Genomic DNA, 17,232 nt, shown 5'->3' on the forward strand with positions numbered 1-17,232 from the left:
CAGGCAGGTGCTTCCCATGAACCTCTGGAAGTCACCCATCCTAAGTGTTGAATTTTATACCACAGAAGGGGCACTGCCAAGCATGCCATGCCATGTGATGCATGTTATTGTAGCATGTGCCAGCATGTCTGGCTGGTACTCAATCATACTACTCTGGTCTGGCCTTTTTTTTGGGGGGGGGGTGTCTCCACCTACAACTTTCCCTTTTTTTTCCCACTAGGCAATCAGAGTGTGTTGGTTGATTTGTTAGTAGTGCAGGAAACCAGCTAAATAAAGAGTCAGGGTTCCAGTCCTCATGGTATAGGCACTTTGATGAAGTCTCAGAAACTACATAGAGGCAGTAGCCAAATTAGACATCCAATGGCTCGAATAAGGGATCCCTTCGGTATTTGCAGGACTACTTCCCAGCGTCAAACCATGTGGAGAGGAGAGAGATGGGTGGAAGGGCCCCTCTCTCCTTGGACCACCACTTGATGGTATTACTTCCTCTTGACAAAAACAGAATGAATTATGCAAAACAAAAGAAGTGATTTTTTAAAAGTGCATAATTCTTGCAAGCTGCGGATACAGTCCTCTAGTGCAGCAGTGAAGAGAGATGAAAGCAGAACATTTTTTTTTTTTTGCTACCTCCGCTCCTTCCTTTTAAATTCCAGGTCAAGCAGGTGGAGTCTGGGACCATCCAGTTTCACTTCTCCGCCGACTCTGATGAACGACTGGGGACTACTGCAAAATCCTCTGGCAACATCAAAGATGAGCCACCTCTCTCCAAGACGAAGAGGCCTCCCAAGTCCTCCCCGGGTGAGTGCTTTTTTTTTTCCAGATTGCTGCCTCTTCCAGTGATGCACAGCGAGGGCTCCAGCTCCACTCCAAAACTGGGGAAGCACTTAAAAGGAGGCACTGTTGTTGGAGAATGGGAGAGATAAGGGCAGCCACTTGAGCTGGACTTGCTTGTTGAGTTTCTTGCTTTGTTCATGGCTTTTGAAAAGTAGCACAATTTGACGATGACAGCTGCTTTCAGCTTGAGAGCTCATGGTTTCTGGCACATTCAGGTGGGTGCATTAACAAGAAGTCACATGGTTCTGCAGAAGATGCTCCAGGTGGAGTCCAGTGCCTCACAACAATGTCTTGCCTGAAGGGCCTTGGCAAATCAAACAGCAATTGTGTGGTCGAGCTGTGGACCATCTAGCCCAACCCTCAAGAAAATGGTCTCTTTGCTATGTGTCTCTGAGTCATTTATTCCCACCATAAGTTCCACTTGGCCTCTCACCTTTGAGGTTCACACCAGGCCCTGGCTGCAAACAAGTAGATGGTTTTTTTCTTCCTTGGCTTCAGCTTCAGAGGACGGGGAAGTTTGTAGAAATGATAGCCACAGACTAGGGGAAGGAGGCAGTGTGCTGTTGTAGTTCCAGTTTTGGGCAAGACATTTTGGCTTCTGTAATTGCTTTGAGTAAAAGTTATGTATCCAGTATGACATTGTAGAAAAGAGGGTGGATGATGTCAAGTGTCTTCTTGACTATGGCCATGAAGTGCCAGGGTGCCAAGTCTATTCATCCAGACCTTCTCCACTTTCCCCAAGAATTTGTGTTTGGTGGTATTTTTATCCCAGCCATCCATAAATTAGATCAGGCATAATGTTCTGAGTTCAAGTGCCCAGCTATTGGTTGCTCTAGTGTTCCGATGAAGCTTGTCATTCCTGGTGTGTATATACAGCTTGGTGGTTGTTTTGTCTGTGTGCTGAAGATGCTGTCATGGATGTCTCTGTGCTCGTGTGCCTAAATTAGATCGCAGGACCCCAGGTGATATTTGCCAGTCACTGTACTCTTAAAGGCATACCTCTTGCCACGGTGTACCCACCGATGGTGCAAATTAGGTTCACATGGGCATGATCTGGGATTGCTGACTGATGATTTTAGAACAGCTCTCATGGAAATACTCACAAAAAATTTGCAAATAGTAAACTAGCATGTAGGAAGGAGACCCATCTGGTGCTGATTTCAGGGAGGGGGTACGCTCAAACAATATGATTTCTGAGGTTAAACAAGTGTGAGCTTAAGCCATAGCATGGTTAAACAAGTGTGAGATGGTGTGTATCGATGCCATGTCAATCCACTGATTTCATAGCTTAAACACAGACCTTAGCATTCAGTCAGTAAACAAGAAAAGAGGAAACTGCTTTGAATGCCCAACTGAAACATGTTGGCTTCCCTTCAAAAACCTGGGATAGTAATTAATGACTGTATACAATTTCTATTCACCTGGAGTGGATAATGTACAGTTTTACATTAAAAGGAGAAATGAGGCAGAGTGGTCCTCTGTTCATCAAAATCCACTTCACTTGGTTCTTTTAAAAAGATCTTTACCAATTTTCTGTGAATGTTAAACCCGATTATGCTCCATTTTAACAGCCTGGGTGAACACCCAGATGCAACTTTATTACCTTCTTAATGTGATGCAGTTGCTGAGATCTATAGGACAGTGTGTGCTTGATGAAGAGTCAGCAAGAATCACCTATTTGCAAAAGTTTGGATGGCATTTGGGGGGGGGCAGCTTAAGTATAGACTCTAGAGAGATTTAAGAAGGGGACAAAGCAATACTCTTCAGGGACCGGGGCTTCTTTTTGAGAAAAGTAGCTATTCTTAGAAGTCTGTGTGTCCCTTGTGGGGTTTACGGAGCAGTAAATGTTTATTCCTTGGAACAGTTATGGTCTTGCCTGTTCATTATAGTGGTATATGCTTTTCAGTTCATAGACTCCTATGATCATAGCCTCGCAGAGTTGGAGGTGACTTCTAAGGTCATTTAGCCCAACCCATGCCGGTTCAGGCACTCATAGCTAGAGAAGTGGGCTACCATCATAGAAGAACACATGTCTGTCTCTCATTCCTTTCTGTTTTTTTTTTATAAAACTCACACACACTCTCTCTCTCTCCATCCTGCCTTTCTCCCAAATATGAAACTCAAGGTGGCTAACAAGAAGATGAAAAACAAATACAACCCCCCCAAAAAAACCCAACCCACCAGGTGCTCTAATGTGAAAAAAACAATTAAGCAAACAATCATATCATATTATCATACTAAAACAGACTTGAAGCAATATCAAAGCATTTCTGTAAAAAAAAAGCACATTCCTTAAAGTCCCCTTCCATAGCAAACAGTTGGTTGGCCCAAAATACCATCCAAATAGAAAGGTCATTGGTTGCCAGTGACAACAAGGAGAGGAACAGCCTAACATCCCTTGACAGGGAGTTCCACAGCCTGGGAATGGCAGCTGAGAATGCTCCCTCTTTCATCCTCACCCTCTTTTTTAGAGCTGCCAGCTAAATTGCTCTGGCAGCTGAGAAAAACAGCACTCCAGTCTGATTTGTTTACTTCCCAGCATCTTCAAAGTTGCACTTCTTCATCCCCATGAGGTTCAGGTTTTTTCTCTCTTCTTCTTCTTCTTCTGGCTTATCTCTTTCCCCCCAAAAGCCATCCAAACAGTTCCTAGCACCACTGTCTCATCACAGCAGATTGCATATGTTCCATACAAGCCATGAAAAACGGGCTGTGCTTTCAGCTTCCCTACCCTGCCGGGTTGTTTTAAAGATGGTCAAGATATGTGGGCCACACTCAGATTCAAGTCCTGCCAGAGCAGGACTTGAATCTGGTCCCACTCCCTTTCTCTCAGCCTGACTTTTCTTTGAGGTTGTTTTAGAATAAAGGAAGGAAGGAGGGGGGGCTATATGTAGTATCTTAGCTCACTGGGGATAAAAAGATGATATATACAGGCAAGTAGGAAATTTTACAGTGGCAAACAAATTAAGTAAAGTCAATTGTGTAGCTGCATAATTAAAAATCTGGCTTTGTTCTGTGGGTTAATCTGCGGAGACTAAAAAGAGTAAATGGATGTGGTTTTTCACCTTCATCCTTGTAAGGCATTTAGTGCAGTAATATAATGTCAATTTAAACATCAATTTAAATTAACTTAATTTTTGAAAACATTCCCCTTTCTACACAAATGTAATCAAATTAGATGTTTTAGCTTATTAAGGATTAATATTATTAGCACTTTCCTTCCAACTTTCCCGTGTGCACTCCTTAAGGCTGAAAATATCTTCATTTAAGCAGGACTTTGAGCCTTCTTGGAAACCTGAATGATATATAAAGGTTGCTGGACATAACATGTTAAAATCAGAGTTTGGCAGAACATTTACTAGATCACTAAAATGGCATAAACATGTGAGGCTTTGAGTCTCATGAGACTTTTCATTAGACTAAGTGTTGCAGACGAAAGTCGGGGGAATCAGAAAGATCCAAAAATCATGCTGGCAGAATCTGCAAGATCTGGAGTTAAATTTCCAAGATGGAGAACTGTAGATTTCCAAGAATCCCTGCAAGATGTGTTGGTAGTAAAGGTAAAAGGTAAAGGTTCCCCTTGACAATTGTTGTCCAGTCGTGTTCGACTCTAGGGGGCGGCGCTCATCCCCGTTTCCAAGCCATAGAGCCAGCGTTTTGTCCGAAGACAATTTTCCGTGGTCACATGGCCAGTGCGACTTAAACACGGAACGCCGTTACCTTCCCACCAAGGTGGTCCCTATTTATCTACTTGCATTTGCATGCTTTCGAACCGCTAGGTTGGCGGAAGCTGGGACAAGCGACGGGAGCTCACTCCGTCGCGTGGATTCGATCTTATGACTGCTGGTCTTCTGACCCTGCAGCACAGGCTTCTGCGGTTTAGCCCACAGTGCCACCACGTCCCTTTGTTGGTAGTACCATATTTCAATTGCCGAAGGGATGTAGGGGGATGTTTGTTTCCCTCCATCTTTGCAGATGAAGTGCTGATAGTCACACAGTGTCTGAAAATAGCTGGCTGGATAGCTTTGTAAGAGCATTTCCAGATGGGCATATAGCTCTCAGTTTGAATCGCTTTGGATGGTGTTTGGTTCAGATCAAATTATGGTGTCCACATTTGCTTTGAGTTGGAGCGATTCATTCTTCCCCCCTTTTAACAGCTGTCGTGCTTCTTTTTTGGCACAGTGCTAGGGCTACTTTTTTTTTTTGGAGCACTTCTAATTATCCTGTTCTGTAGCCCATACAGATAGTTAGTTTATACCAAAGTAGAGCTGCAGATGGTGTTATCTGAGGTGACATATTTGGTGGCTTGTGGCATTGAAAGGGGTGATGGAGAACCCCTTCCTCTATTTTCATCGACACTACTGTTTTAATTTTTTTAAAATATATTTTCTTGTTGATGCACTGCTACTCTAGATAAATGAAACATGTTGGCAGTATTATGTGTACCATGCTAGGTAGATGATACTGGATCAGTACTCTGGGTGGATGTTTGGCTGCTTCATAACTGCATAAGAGGATTAATAATACTGAAGTACTGTCCTGTAGTATTGCAGCCAAAAGTCTGCTCACAGTCAGCATTCAATACCAACGGATCTGACACCCTTCTATCCTTCCGAGGTTGATGCGTACCCTGCTCACAGAGTGATGGTGGTGCAATGTATAGCCTGTGTAATTTAAAAAAATGTAAACCAGAGAGTGCTTTAAGCATTATGGGGCGGTGTGTAAGCAGGACACACTTTGAAGTGTGTGTAGCTGTGTTGTCTTCTTGCCTTCCCTTCCCTGGAGAAAGTGTGGAAAGAAACAGACTGCCCTGAATACTTGTGTTTCAAAGCAGCTGTATGTTGAGCCTATCTTTCCTGGCTTCACTCAAAAGGTTGCTTGTTCCGAAGAGCCTGACGGTGCAGTCATAACACAAAGGTTCCCCAACTGCAGTGAGAGTGGAATAGGCTGAATCCTCTTCTGCCTGGTGGAAACTCCTTGGGGCTACCAGAGATGTCGTCAAGCAGACAGAACCCACTTCAGTGGGCTGATCTCGGTGCTCTTCCAGCAGAGGGACCTACACCAGAAAAGGGGTGAAGAAGGGCTGAGGACATTGGATCCAGAGCACCTTCAGCGGCCCTAGGGTTGCTCAACTGATCCTTGGCTATTTTGGCTTGTTAGGATTGAACCTTAAGTCTGTAGCCTCACTTGGGCTCCAACAGAGCCTCTTCCCCAGCCTGACTGTTCCACCAGCCTTGATAATCCCCTCAATAATTTCTGAGTGAATGGCTACCAAATAGAGTTTTTTAAATGGATTGTTGTACCTTACTGAATTGAATATATTTTGGCGTTGCTTATATTTTTTTTCTATTGTATTCATTGATCCTTTTAGTATTGTATACGCATTGCTGCTTACTTAAATACTGTCTTTTAATTGCTATAAACTGTCATGGGTCCTTTTAAAGGAGGAAAGTGGGTTAAAAATATTCCAAACAAATAAATAATTAGTGGCATGGGGTGGTTAGTTTAAGAAAAATGCTTGGGTTTACAAACGGAAACAAGTTTTGTTTCTTGCTGTTAACGTTGGTAGCGGCCAGTGCTTTTCATCATTTGGCCGCTAGAGGGCAGTGTCTCCATGGGTTTGGGCTTCCCGGGACCCTGGCTGACCTACATTCTATTTGCAAATACCTTCACTTCAACAAAGAGGTGGGTTTCATGTGTTGTTTAATAGGTTTTAAAACCTGGAGCTTGAATGGGTCAATTGGAAAAAAAATGTTTAATGGTGGCAATTTCAGTTAGTCTCTCCTTGACATAATCCAAAGAGTAACTGAGTTGGTTGGGAATGACAAGGAAAGCAGCGTGGTGCTTAGGAGACAATCTCGTTTATTGTGACATAAATGGATACGATCGCGGCACTGCTGAGCGGCTGCCACGCTGCCCCCACTGAGGCTGAGGCCGTCCTGCTGGTTGGAATCGAAACGATTCAGCGAAAACAGCAGGAGGGGGAGGAGAGATTGATGCAGGCAGGTGCTGTTTGCCACCACGCCTCCGCCCCAGGAACGCCACCTGCCACAGGTGAGGCTTTCCTTTGTGGCTCTTCTGCCTTGGTTTGGCATGTTGCGGGGAGGCAGCTAGAGTTCAGCACCACGGAGAGCTCCCTGCAGAGTGAGGTCCAGCATTAGACCACAAGCTCTTTCACAGCGCTCATTGGAAAACAATGCAAGGTTTCGGTCAGCTTTTATAGGAATTTTAGAAGCTGTTTTCTAATGTGTTTGACCCTAGGTCCATCTCGCTCTGGATTGTTAGTTCTGAGTTGGCAGCAGCAGCACTGTTTCTAGGAGGATTCTGCCCTAACTCTGGGATTCCTCGGCTGCCTAACATTCCTATCTGAGCACGATTCTATTTAGCATCCAAAATCAGGTGAGAATAGTGAGTTCTCAGCGGTATGGTGGATGCGTCCTGGTGACCTCTAGGTGTGTCAAACAACAACTCTGTGATTCTCTGCCCGTGTGACCAAGGAATATGTTGACTGAGAGTAATGGCCATTGTAATCCAGCACCCTACGGGTGAGGAAGGCTAAGAGAAAGGCTGCTACACTGAAAAGCCTACCTGTGGGGAAAAGGTCCATGGGAACGTCCTCCTGTGTCCCCCAGATTTGAGGTGGTGGCAAGGGGTGGGGCAGCTGATCACAACACCCTTGCATGCGCCCCACCTCCAAGGAACTAGGAACGCCTGCCTGTTTTTTTTGGACAGGTTGCTGCATGCCAGATGATGCAGAGGGAGGTGGCTCTGTTTTCTGGTGCCTCTGCCCCCAAGACCCCATACTGCCAAGTCTCCACAATGAAATGGACCTGTTTTTTTCTCCAGCGTGGGCAAAATTAAACTGTTTTTGCAACTCCTGAGCATATCCAAATTGTCCCATGGCCACCTGACCAAAACATTATTTTCTTTGAAACTTGAGTCATTTTCTGCTTCATGTGGCTTCATATTTTGCTTTTAAGTAGAACAAAGGGCCCCCCACCAGTTCCCTCAAGCTCAGAACAGCCTCCCCGACCCCAATAAAAATGGACACAGAAGTCCAGAAACAAGGCAGGGCATTATGTTGATTTTTTTCCCACATTTTGGTGGGTTGGTGGAACCTCTGGTAAGTTGAGAAGAGTTCTCCACCCTCCTAGTAAGGATATCTGTGGACTTGTGTGACATAGAAAAATAGAGAGAGATCTTTATTACAATCAACAGTTCAGATAATAGACACATGCACATAATAGAATACTGTTTTTCTGTTCCCACACCCTTCTTGCACACTTTCTTCGAAATTCCATTACTTAAATCTGGAATGGGCAACACTATCAGGTCCAGAAGCCCTGTTTTTTATTTTTTATTTTTTGCTCCCGTGGCCACCAAGAAAGCCAAAGAATGCCACACAAGAATGTGGAAGTGCCTTGAAGTCTACTTCCCATTTTGGAAGATTGATCTTTTGGGGAAGTAAGCAGTTCAGGGCTGTTTGTAACCTATTTAAAAGGTGAATCACTAGACCTGGATGTTCCAAGGGGTTTCGAACATTCACCTTGTTTTGGCCAAAGAGACTGCAAAAATAAAATTATGTTGAAGGGTTGCGTGGGGCCTCGGGGCTATACTTTGTCCATCCCTCACCAAACACAAGTCCTGCTCCACGGAGAATAACAACTCCTTCCTTCTCAAGCACGCTCTCTTTTTAAACTGAAAACTTAAAACTTTTAAACTGAAGACCCTTCCTGGAAGACTCCCCTCCGGCTCAGCTAAACCAAAGAGTCATATGTAGGAACCAGTCTCCATACCCCACTCATGCCCTGTGGGAAATCTGGAGTTACGAGTATAACCCAGTAGCCATGGAAACCATGGAGAGCAAATGCAAGCCGAGAAAAGTCTCTGCTGGTGACACCATCTGTGGAGTTAGATCTGTGGAGTTAGATCCCCGAGACTTTGGCCAGGAGATCAGTTTCTATCCCAGGAGCCTGAAATGGGCTGCATCCTCCCCATGTACCCAAATTGCCCTGTCCCTGAACAGAGACACCCCTGTTCTCCACAAACAGAAAATGTTTTTAAGGGAGTCTCGTGGCTTTGCCACTCAGTTTTGGCAGCAAGACAGGAAGCCTCATTTAAAGCACATATTTCCTGTTTGTTTTCAGAGGGGAAAAATTTGCCACCCAGTGTTGACGGCATAGCGTTCGAGAAGGGGACCCCAAACTCCATCAAGCCAGTGGGCCTAATAAAGACTGCTGCTTCACTGGATAGATATTTTCAGACAGAGCAGGCATTGGCTGTTGCTGCTTTTTTTTTTCCTTCTGAGATTACCTACCAGGGTAATCACAATCCATTAGGGACCAATGCAGTGAACAGGGTGCCATAGAGCTCATCACGTTTGGCTCCATGATAATGCAAGTGGGGGCAGAGAAAAAGAACAAAACATCATTTTGGCATGAGGTCCAAAGAAAAGATTGAAGAAGGAGCTCTTGTTTGGCATGTCTGCAGAAAATGAGGACTCTTTTTTTATGGGATTATCTTAAATGGTGCAGCACTGGTACTACCTGGGGAAGTTTGCTCGTCCCTTTGCTAAGAGAAAGAGAGGGTCTGTATTCATCCATCACTTGCGGACTGCTGGTGCCTCAGAGCAAAGTGTCCTTGCGTATCATGTATTTGTTCTGCCAATAGGCTTTGTCCTAAAAATAGATCTGAACCTGGTTGAGGTTGCTGCGGAGATGGCTGTGCCCTTGTTCTGCCAACCCAAGTGTGGGCGCCGTGGGTCACTGCTGGTTTAATTGAGTTCCCCTTGAAGAGCTTGTTGTAGAACTGTTGGGGAGCTTAGGCGAGGAGAAAACAAGCTGGAGAGTCAGGCACGATGGCACCACCTGTAGAGTCTTTGCTCTGTTAGCAAGCCCCTAAACGCCTCGTGTTTGTGCCCGGGCGAGAAGTTGTTGGCACGTGCAGCAGAGAGCGGGTGCAGCTGTCGGAAACCACATCCCTCTGTCTTTCATGACCACTTGCATCTCTGATAGCTTTTGTATTTATTTGTTTATTTGTTTGTTTATTTATTTATTTATTTATTTATTTATTTATTTATTTATTTGATTTCTACCCCACCCTCCCTAGACAGCGTCTACTCGGGGCGGCTTACAAATACCATAAAATATCATAAAAACATCATGAACATTAAACAATTGAATCAATAATATAGTGTATTCAAGATGTGGAATGATAGAAAAACAAGAAGATAGAATTCAAGAATTGACAGAAGGGAAGGCCTGCCTAAAGAGCCAAGTCTTTAAATGGCTCTTACAAAAACATCCAGCGGGGGTGCCAGGCGGATCTCTGTTGGAAGACTGTTCCATAGTCGAGTGGCCAATGCCGAGAAGGCCCGGTTTCTTTAAAAAGAATTAAACAGTCTTGGTCTCTCCTGTCCTTGAACCACCTGGTGTAGGTCTTGATCTCTTGTGACCTCGGCTTGGTTTCTCTGCCTCTGTTGACTGGCTGTGCCTAATCCCTTTGTTGGTGACATGACCTTGGCTTTACTCCCTTGATTCCATGTATATTTGCTGCCATAGTCACATGGGGCTGTTGGGCACTCTGCTTGGCCCTTGCCTCCAGGAACCAAGGCACGGATACTCGGAGGGAAAAAAAGTTCTGTTGCAGGACAAAGAATTCATCACAATGAGGTTGTGCATGGTTTGGAAATGTACTGCACTCACTCAGCTGAGAGTTGTTAATTTAAGCAAGCTGAAAAAATCTGGAAAATCATTTCCAAGATACTAAAAAAGGTATTCAAATTATATATCATTCTTTTCTGGTGCCTAATTTTGTTTTCCTGTATTGTCCTTTATTTGTTTGCCAGTTTCTTTTTATTTTATCCTTTAAAAAATTGCATATGTGTAGGAACTTCAGAAACTGAAAGAGACTTGATTTTCTCTGCACTTCTGATGCAAATTTCTTAACTCCTGCCACTTTTGCTTATGTTATTCTATAAAAATCCATGCATATGCCAGGAAAGCACTTTGTTGTACTTTTCCTTTTTAAACCACACCAATACATAATGTCTTGTGTGTCAAAACCAGTTCTGCTTGGAGAGGACTTCTTTGCGCATCTTCCAGGGAGCTGGTTGTGGTTGTTTCTTTGGTACTGAAAGAGGTGGAGAGTGTCTGCCTGAAAATTTCACAGTCAGTTTTGATAATTGTGCCTTGACTGAATGCTCTCTCTCTCTCTCTCTAGGTTCTCCACCTCCTTCTGAGATGCTAGTTTTCACTCAGGATTATTCCCAAGGTCCTGGGGTAAGTGTGTGAGAGAGTGGTTCATGTCTGTTTATACTTTATTCCACGCTGCTGATCATTTTTCTGCATTTAAATTGAGTCAACCCTTCTTACGCCCACATATATTTAGTTCTTCTTTACGTGTTACATTTATGTCCCACCTTACCTCTAGTGAGTTCAAGCTTCTTTCCCACTTTCTCCTCACAACCACCTCATGAAATAGATTGGGGTGAGACTTAGCCTTGTGAGCTTGAAGGCCAAGTGGGGATTTGAACCCTTGTCTTTTGAACACCAGTCTTGCATTTAGTTTAGCTGCTACATTGCAAGGGCCTTCTGTGTTGATACGAACCACCGTGATGGACTGACACTCCTCCCCTTGCTCCCTAATAAATTTGCCTCCCCTGGAATGATGAGCATAAGGAAGTTGCTCCCAGATTGCTTGGAAAGGAGATTAGATAAACTCATAACACCACCGACCACCTCCAGGTTTTGATGGCTCTGTATTAACTCCAGGATGGCTTCAAACCACCACTTGCTGGAGAAGAGGAGCAGGAGGGTGCTGTTACTTTATGCCTTTCTTGAGGGTTTCCCACATGCATCCGGCTGGATTCTATGGGGAAAAACTGTCATGGTAGATGGTCCTGTGGCTTCATTGAGAAGGGCATGTTCTGTGTTCTTAACATGGAATCATCTGTTCAACCCAATGTAAATTACACACACACACAACACAGGGAAGATAATTAGAAAATGGGCAAGTTCAAAACAGCAACTCATACGGACCTGTAGTGAATGGATGTCTACTACTGAGGAACTCTCCAGTCGCTCTGTGTCAGTACAGTTTCTGCCGCAGGGATCTGAACCCCCTCTTGATTCATTCTTGCACATGGATTGAGTGGGATTACTCTAGGTGTGACTTGCTATGCAGAGCAGCGGGATTTCAGCCTCTGTGTGTGCAAATTAGGCAAAATTGCCCCAAGGTTGCTTTGGCACAAAGAATGAAGATTGCATGGGTATCTCATACTCAGTGGCACAGACATTAAGGAATTGAAGCTCTGGATGTGTTGCTTGCATCTTTCTTTACCGTCTACCCATTCTGTGCTTGCCGTCTGTGTCCTTTGGTTCTCAACAAGAAAGGACACAAGTTCTACACTAATTATTGTGCAAACCTTAATGGAACTGGGAGCTATTTCTTACTTATTTGTTTATTGCTTTCTTTTATGTGGTTTTTTTTTCTGTCCAAGAACTCCTAGAATAGCTTGCATCAAATAATTAGACAACGCATTAAAATATGTGATGAACGTAACAATCTGAAACCTCAGAACAGTTCACAAAAGAGATGAAACACACAGATAAAATTTAGGAGTATTCTTTACATTTTGGTTGGGTCCCCAAGCCAGTCTTTCCTGACTGTGGCTTGTGAGGGTTTTTTCCCCATCTGAAACGATGGTCCCTAGTCCTGTCACACACTCCATGCTCCAAAAAGAGCTGCACAAGTGGCGCTGCAGAGCGGGGGGGGTGTCATCCTGTAAGGGCACATAATTCTGCACTCCACGATACGGTGTGACCATTTTGTTGACGCAAAAGATGTGAGGCTAAAGCCAAGGCTCATGCAGAGATGCGGCGGGAAGTCCCTTCTCTCAGCAGAAATGTCGGGCTCAGCAGAGATGTTACTGAGTACTCCATTGCTTGTGATGTGAAGACGGAGAACTTCCGACTCAAATGTGGGTTTTTTGTTTTTGTTTTTGTTCTAAATGCCTTTCAAGTCCTTTTTCTTGTATTCTTTCCTGGAAGGGTGCTCCCGAGTAAATTAAGGCATTTGACTCCAGCGGAAAGAGGGCAGGAATGGAAGAAAGGAGCTTAGTGGGTCTGTTGGCCAGGAAAAGCTGCTGAGATTTGAAGAGAGGGCAGAGGCAGTGGAGAGGGTCAGGCACCCCCAGGGTGACCTCCTCTTTGCTATCAGTGGATAAAAAGCTGTTACTAGACAAATCCCGTTTTAAAGAAGATCCTGCGTAAACCATCAGGCTTCTGTTGTCCTTTTTTTTCATGCCCGTTTCACACAGAAATGCCCTTCATTCAGTTTCTTACTGATGTCCTTTGAGAGCGTCTTTTTCAAAAGAGTGCAACAATGGCTAGTAGTGCTCGTCATTAGTGTCAGTGGTTAAAATTGTTGGGAGTCTGGCTGGGGAATCCTGGGTTCAAATCCCTGCTCTGCCGCGACCCAAACAAGTGACTGTGGGCCGGTTTCTCGGCCTGAGCCAAACCTACAGAGTTGATGTGAGGTTAACAAGGAGACAGGAGAAATGAGAATACTTCCCTGAACTTCCTGGAGGAAGGAGACTGTGTGGATTTTTGAAAATCCCCTTTTCCATAACAACAACAACAACAACAACAACAGTCATAAGAACAACAGCAGCAATTATTCAAAGAGAACATTACTAATAACATATCTCCACTATGTGAAACATAAGACTGTTTCCTCATTTAGTTACTTTTCACCTTATGTTACTTTGCAAAGCACCATGGAGGATTCTGACCATTCAGGTCCCTGATCTTGGGGACTCTCTCCTAAGCCCCTTCCCCAATGTCAACAGAATCACTAGCGCCCTTCTAGGCTCTATCTAATTACAAGTTGTTGTTGCTTTGTGGTTGTTGTGGGGTTTTCGGGCTCTTCGGCCGTGTTCTGAAGGTTATTCTTCCTGACGTTTTGCCAGTCTCTGTGGCTGGCCTCTTCAGAGGACTGGAGTAGGAACTCTGTCCATGCTCTGTTGTTTTAATTGTGAAAGGTCAGCTGTGATGCGTCCTGCTAAACCCCTAACTCTTGCATTTCAGTTGTCAATATCCCAGCTCTCTGTGTCTCCTGGACACCAAGCCTCCAAACCCCCATTGCAGCCGTTGAGTGGTGCTTCGCTGTTCCAGTCCTCGGAAGCTCTCCGGCGGACACGTCAAGAGGTAAAGGGTTAGGTAGAGCTGTTCTCCAGGATACCTGCTCATTTCGTCAAGGACACAATCCTGTGTACCAGGTTGTAGCATCTGCCCCAGCTTTCCCGCTCCAGGAAGGGCTTTCTCTACCAGCTTAGCCTGTGACATCACGGTGTCCCTGCGACATCCCTCTCCTGGTGTCCTTGCTATAAATTGCTTTGATTCCAAAGGGCAGTCATGGGCTACTTAGGCAGACTCAGTACAGTTTCCTATTTTCCTCTGTTTCCCCACTCTTATGGTGCAGATGATTCACACCCACATCTTAGTGCTTCCCTTCAGAGCTTCTCGCACATGGGTCTGGAAGTCTGTTCAGCCTAACTCACCACCAGCCTGTTTGAACAAAGGATGTCTTCAAAACAGGTCATTGTCTACCTGTTTAAACCGAGTAGCTCCCTGTGGCAGTTCCCAAATTACAGAAGGAATCCAGCCTTGATGAGCCGGTGGCTTTCAGAGGAAAAGCACCCCTGAAGAAAAGCTAGGCCACACAAGGGTTGTCAAAGCAGGGGTGAGCAGCATTGGTGGGTCTTTGTCCAATTTTCTGCTACCAGTACCTTCAGGGTGAGAAGCACCAAGAGTCAGAAAGTCCAAGACAGGAAACCAGATGTGGCTGGAAGGCATCAATTTTTTAAAAAGAAATGTGCACATGTTTAGTGTGAAATTATGTAAGAGATAGTCCGTGACCTATTCCAAGGTGAATCATTTAACCTGGAGGTTTCCATGATTGGTTGTTTGCCTTTTATTGGGTGGGGGAAAAAGAGAACCAGATAACACACAAAAAAGCCTTGGGCATTTGTGTACGTGGCCCCAGGGCTACATCCCTGCCACTGCCAAATTTGAAGGCAGGGATTGCCAGCCAGGAAAAGCGGAAGATCATGCACTCCTGCCTGTGCTGGAAATGGTCACAGAAGCATGCAGTGTGCCAAGAGTTGTGGTAGAGGCAAAGGTGCTGAAGCAAAAGGAGGATTATCCTCAGGCGATCTTTGTATGGCCCAAACTGGATGTGTTATTAACCTCTCATTAGAGCTCCAGACACATTAGCTCTCCAGAGACGTGTGTCATGCTCCAGCTGGAAAAATTCCTCATCAGCTGAAGACACAGAGCTTAGCAAGAGCGCCAAGCCACTTTTAAAGCTGTGTGCCTCCCGCAACACCTTTTGAGGGCCTGCCTGGGATTGGGAGCAAGAGGCACCCTAGAATCTGGAGAGTTTAGTGTGTGTTAAAAAAAGGTCAAGCACAGTTTGTGCTTTTAAATTTTGCTTGTTTGGATATACCTTTTTCCAAACACACCAGAAAAGCAGAATCCTATGCCTTGTGTGAACTGCAGGTATCAAGATGCATTTGGTAATGCATGATTTTTCTACTCGGCCTCGTGCAGGATGAGGTGTGTGCAAAATGGCAAATCTCCCTCTCTCCTTGTTTCAATAGCTGCCGATCTGATGCCACTTTGCTGCCACAGTCTTCAAACCTAGTCTTTGCGGCCATAAGTCTTAGGAACTTAGTGCTGTTGTTTTTCAAGAAAGCGGAGGCATTCATTCATTCATTCATTCATTCATTCATTCATTCATTCATTCATTCATTCATTCATTCATTCATTCATTCATTCATTCATTCATTCAAAATGAGAGCCAAGGGACAACTGTGTTTTTCTCCACTGCAATGGAATGATAGGCCACGCACAGTCCTGCCAGAAGAGAGACACAGCTTCAGAATCTGGCATCCGAAGGCAGAGTGGCAGAAACTCAATCACTCTGTGTGTGAGCTGGCTGAGTCTTTTCCCCTAACCCCATGGAAGTGCCGGTGACTTTCCTTTTCTTCAGTTCCTCTCCTTTTTCAAGCAGGAGAGTCCACGTGGTGGCATCACTCACCTGGAGTCTGATCTCAGCCAGAGCTCTCTGGCTCAGGAACCCTCCCCTGCAGACCTTCTTCAGGAGCTGCCATTCACACCTGTCCATGTTCCCCTTATCACCCTGGGAACACACTCAGGAAGGTGAGGCTGGGGAGTATCAAGGTGGGAGGGCTTTTCCCCAGCTTGGGATGGGTCTGTTTAACACATTTGCAAGTGAATTTACTTTTCATCCATCCCACTTTTGGGGAACTGTCTCCAGAGCACAGACCATTATGTTTTAAAAGAAATCTGGTTTCTTACCCGGCAAACAGGTTGCTATTACCACTTATCTGATCGCAAAACTAATTTGCCTCATTTGTTACTTATGTATTCCTCATTATACTTAAAAGTAAGCTTGTAACTTCTAATCACGTTGTTCGTTACCCCAAAAGTAAAGAGCTGCAGATTAAATATATAACTTGTAATTGGTTACTTGATGCTCTGAGTGAAAATAAGTCAGGAGTAGAAATGTGCTAAACGTTGTGGGTGATGGGTCCTTGTGATGCAGCTGGACACACAACCATCTCATAATTGTGGGGATCGGTATCCATGGTTTTGCTTATTTGTGGTTTTGCTTATTTGTGGCCCTTGTTTCACCCCCTTGTGGTCTTTGTCTTGCCGTGTTGTATGTGGGGTTCCTTCCTATCCACAGTTTCAGGCATCCACAGCAGAGAATGCAACTGGAATTGAGTCATGCTTTTAATGCCTTGCTAGGTGCACAGCATCCCATTCCTTCAGATTTCAGAATGAAACCCCCAAAGGATGGGCTGGTGGGATGTCCCAGAGGCAAGTGTTGAGAGTGGAAATGGCACAATTTCTGGGACAGCTAGAACCTGAATAAAAAGGGCTTAGAATCCAGGTATATCCCTGCTCACTAGGCCATATTGCATTCCACAGCTGGCGAGGCCAAGAGGAGTCCCTTTTTTTTCAGTCTTAGAAAGGGTGCAAAATGTGCTTAGTGCTCACAACACCTGCCATCATTCCTCTTAGGCCTTGCATTACACTTGGTGTTAATCTCCAGTATCCCACAACTGCTCTTTCCCCTTCAGCCATAGCAGTGTTCTGACGCGGGCCTCCCTGGCCCGCCTGCATGCCTCTGGGTTCCCTCCACTCCTGGACTGCAACAAGGAACCTGCCCAGCTGGTGGACCCGGAAGATCCTGTGGACTACCAACCACAGCAGGAGGAAGCCGACCTCTTGCAGAACAATGAGATCATCTTCCAGTTCCTTGCATTTACCAGGTAAAGCTCCCAAAACAGTGTTTTTGGATTCGTTTCTT

At 44.9% G+C, this 17,232-nt stretch overlaps 1 protein-coding gene across 4 annotated transcripts in view; it reads left to right on the forward strand.

The window, feature by feature from the left end:
- Positions 1–17,232, forward strand: part of NPHP4 (nephrocystin 4) — a 106,849-nt gene that overhangs the window by 52,673 nt on the left and 36,944 nt on the right. For all 4 annotated transcript variants that reach the window (XM_072977752.2, XM_020800015.3, XM_020800018.3 and 1 more), the window contains exons 12-16: positions 654–798; positions 11,053–11,111; positions 13,920–14,039; positions 15,907–16,055; positions 17,003–17,194. In XM_072977752.2, coding sequence (XP_072833853.2) covers positions 654–798; positions 11,053–11,111; positions 13,920–14,039; positions 15,907–16,055; positions 17,003–17,194 — 665 coding nt within the window. The remainder of the gene's footprint in view (positions 1–653; positions 799–11,052; positions 11,112–13,919; positions 14,040–15,906; positions 16,056–17,002; positions 17,195–17,232) is intronic.

This window comes from Pogona vitticeps, chromosome 7 (assembly GCF_051106095.1).
Source record: "Pogona vitticeps strain Pit_001003342236 chromosome 7, PviZW2.1, whole genome shotgun sequence".
Classification (NCBI taxonomy): domain Eukaryota; kingdom Metazoa; phylum Chordata; class Lepidosauria; order Squamata; family Agamidae; genus Pogona; species Pogona vitticeps.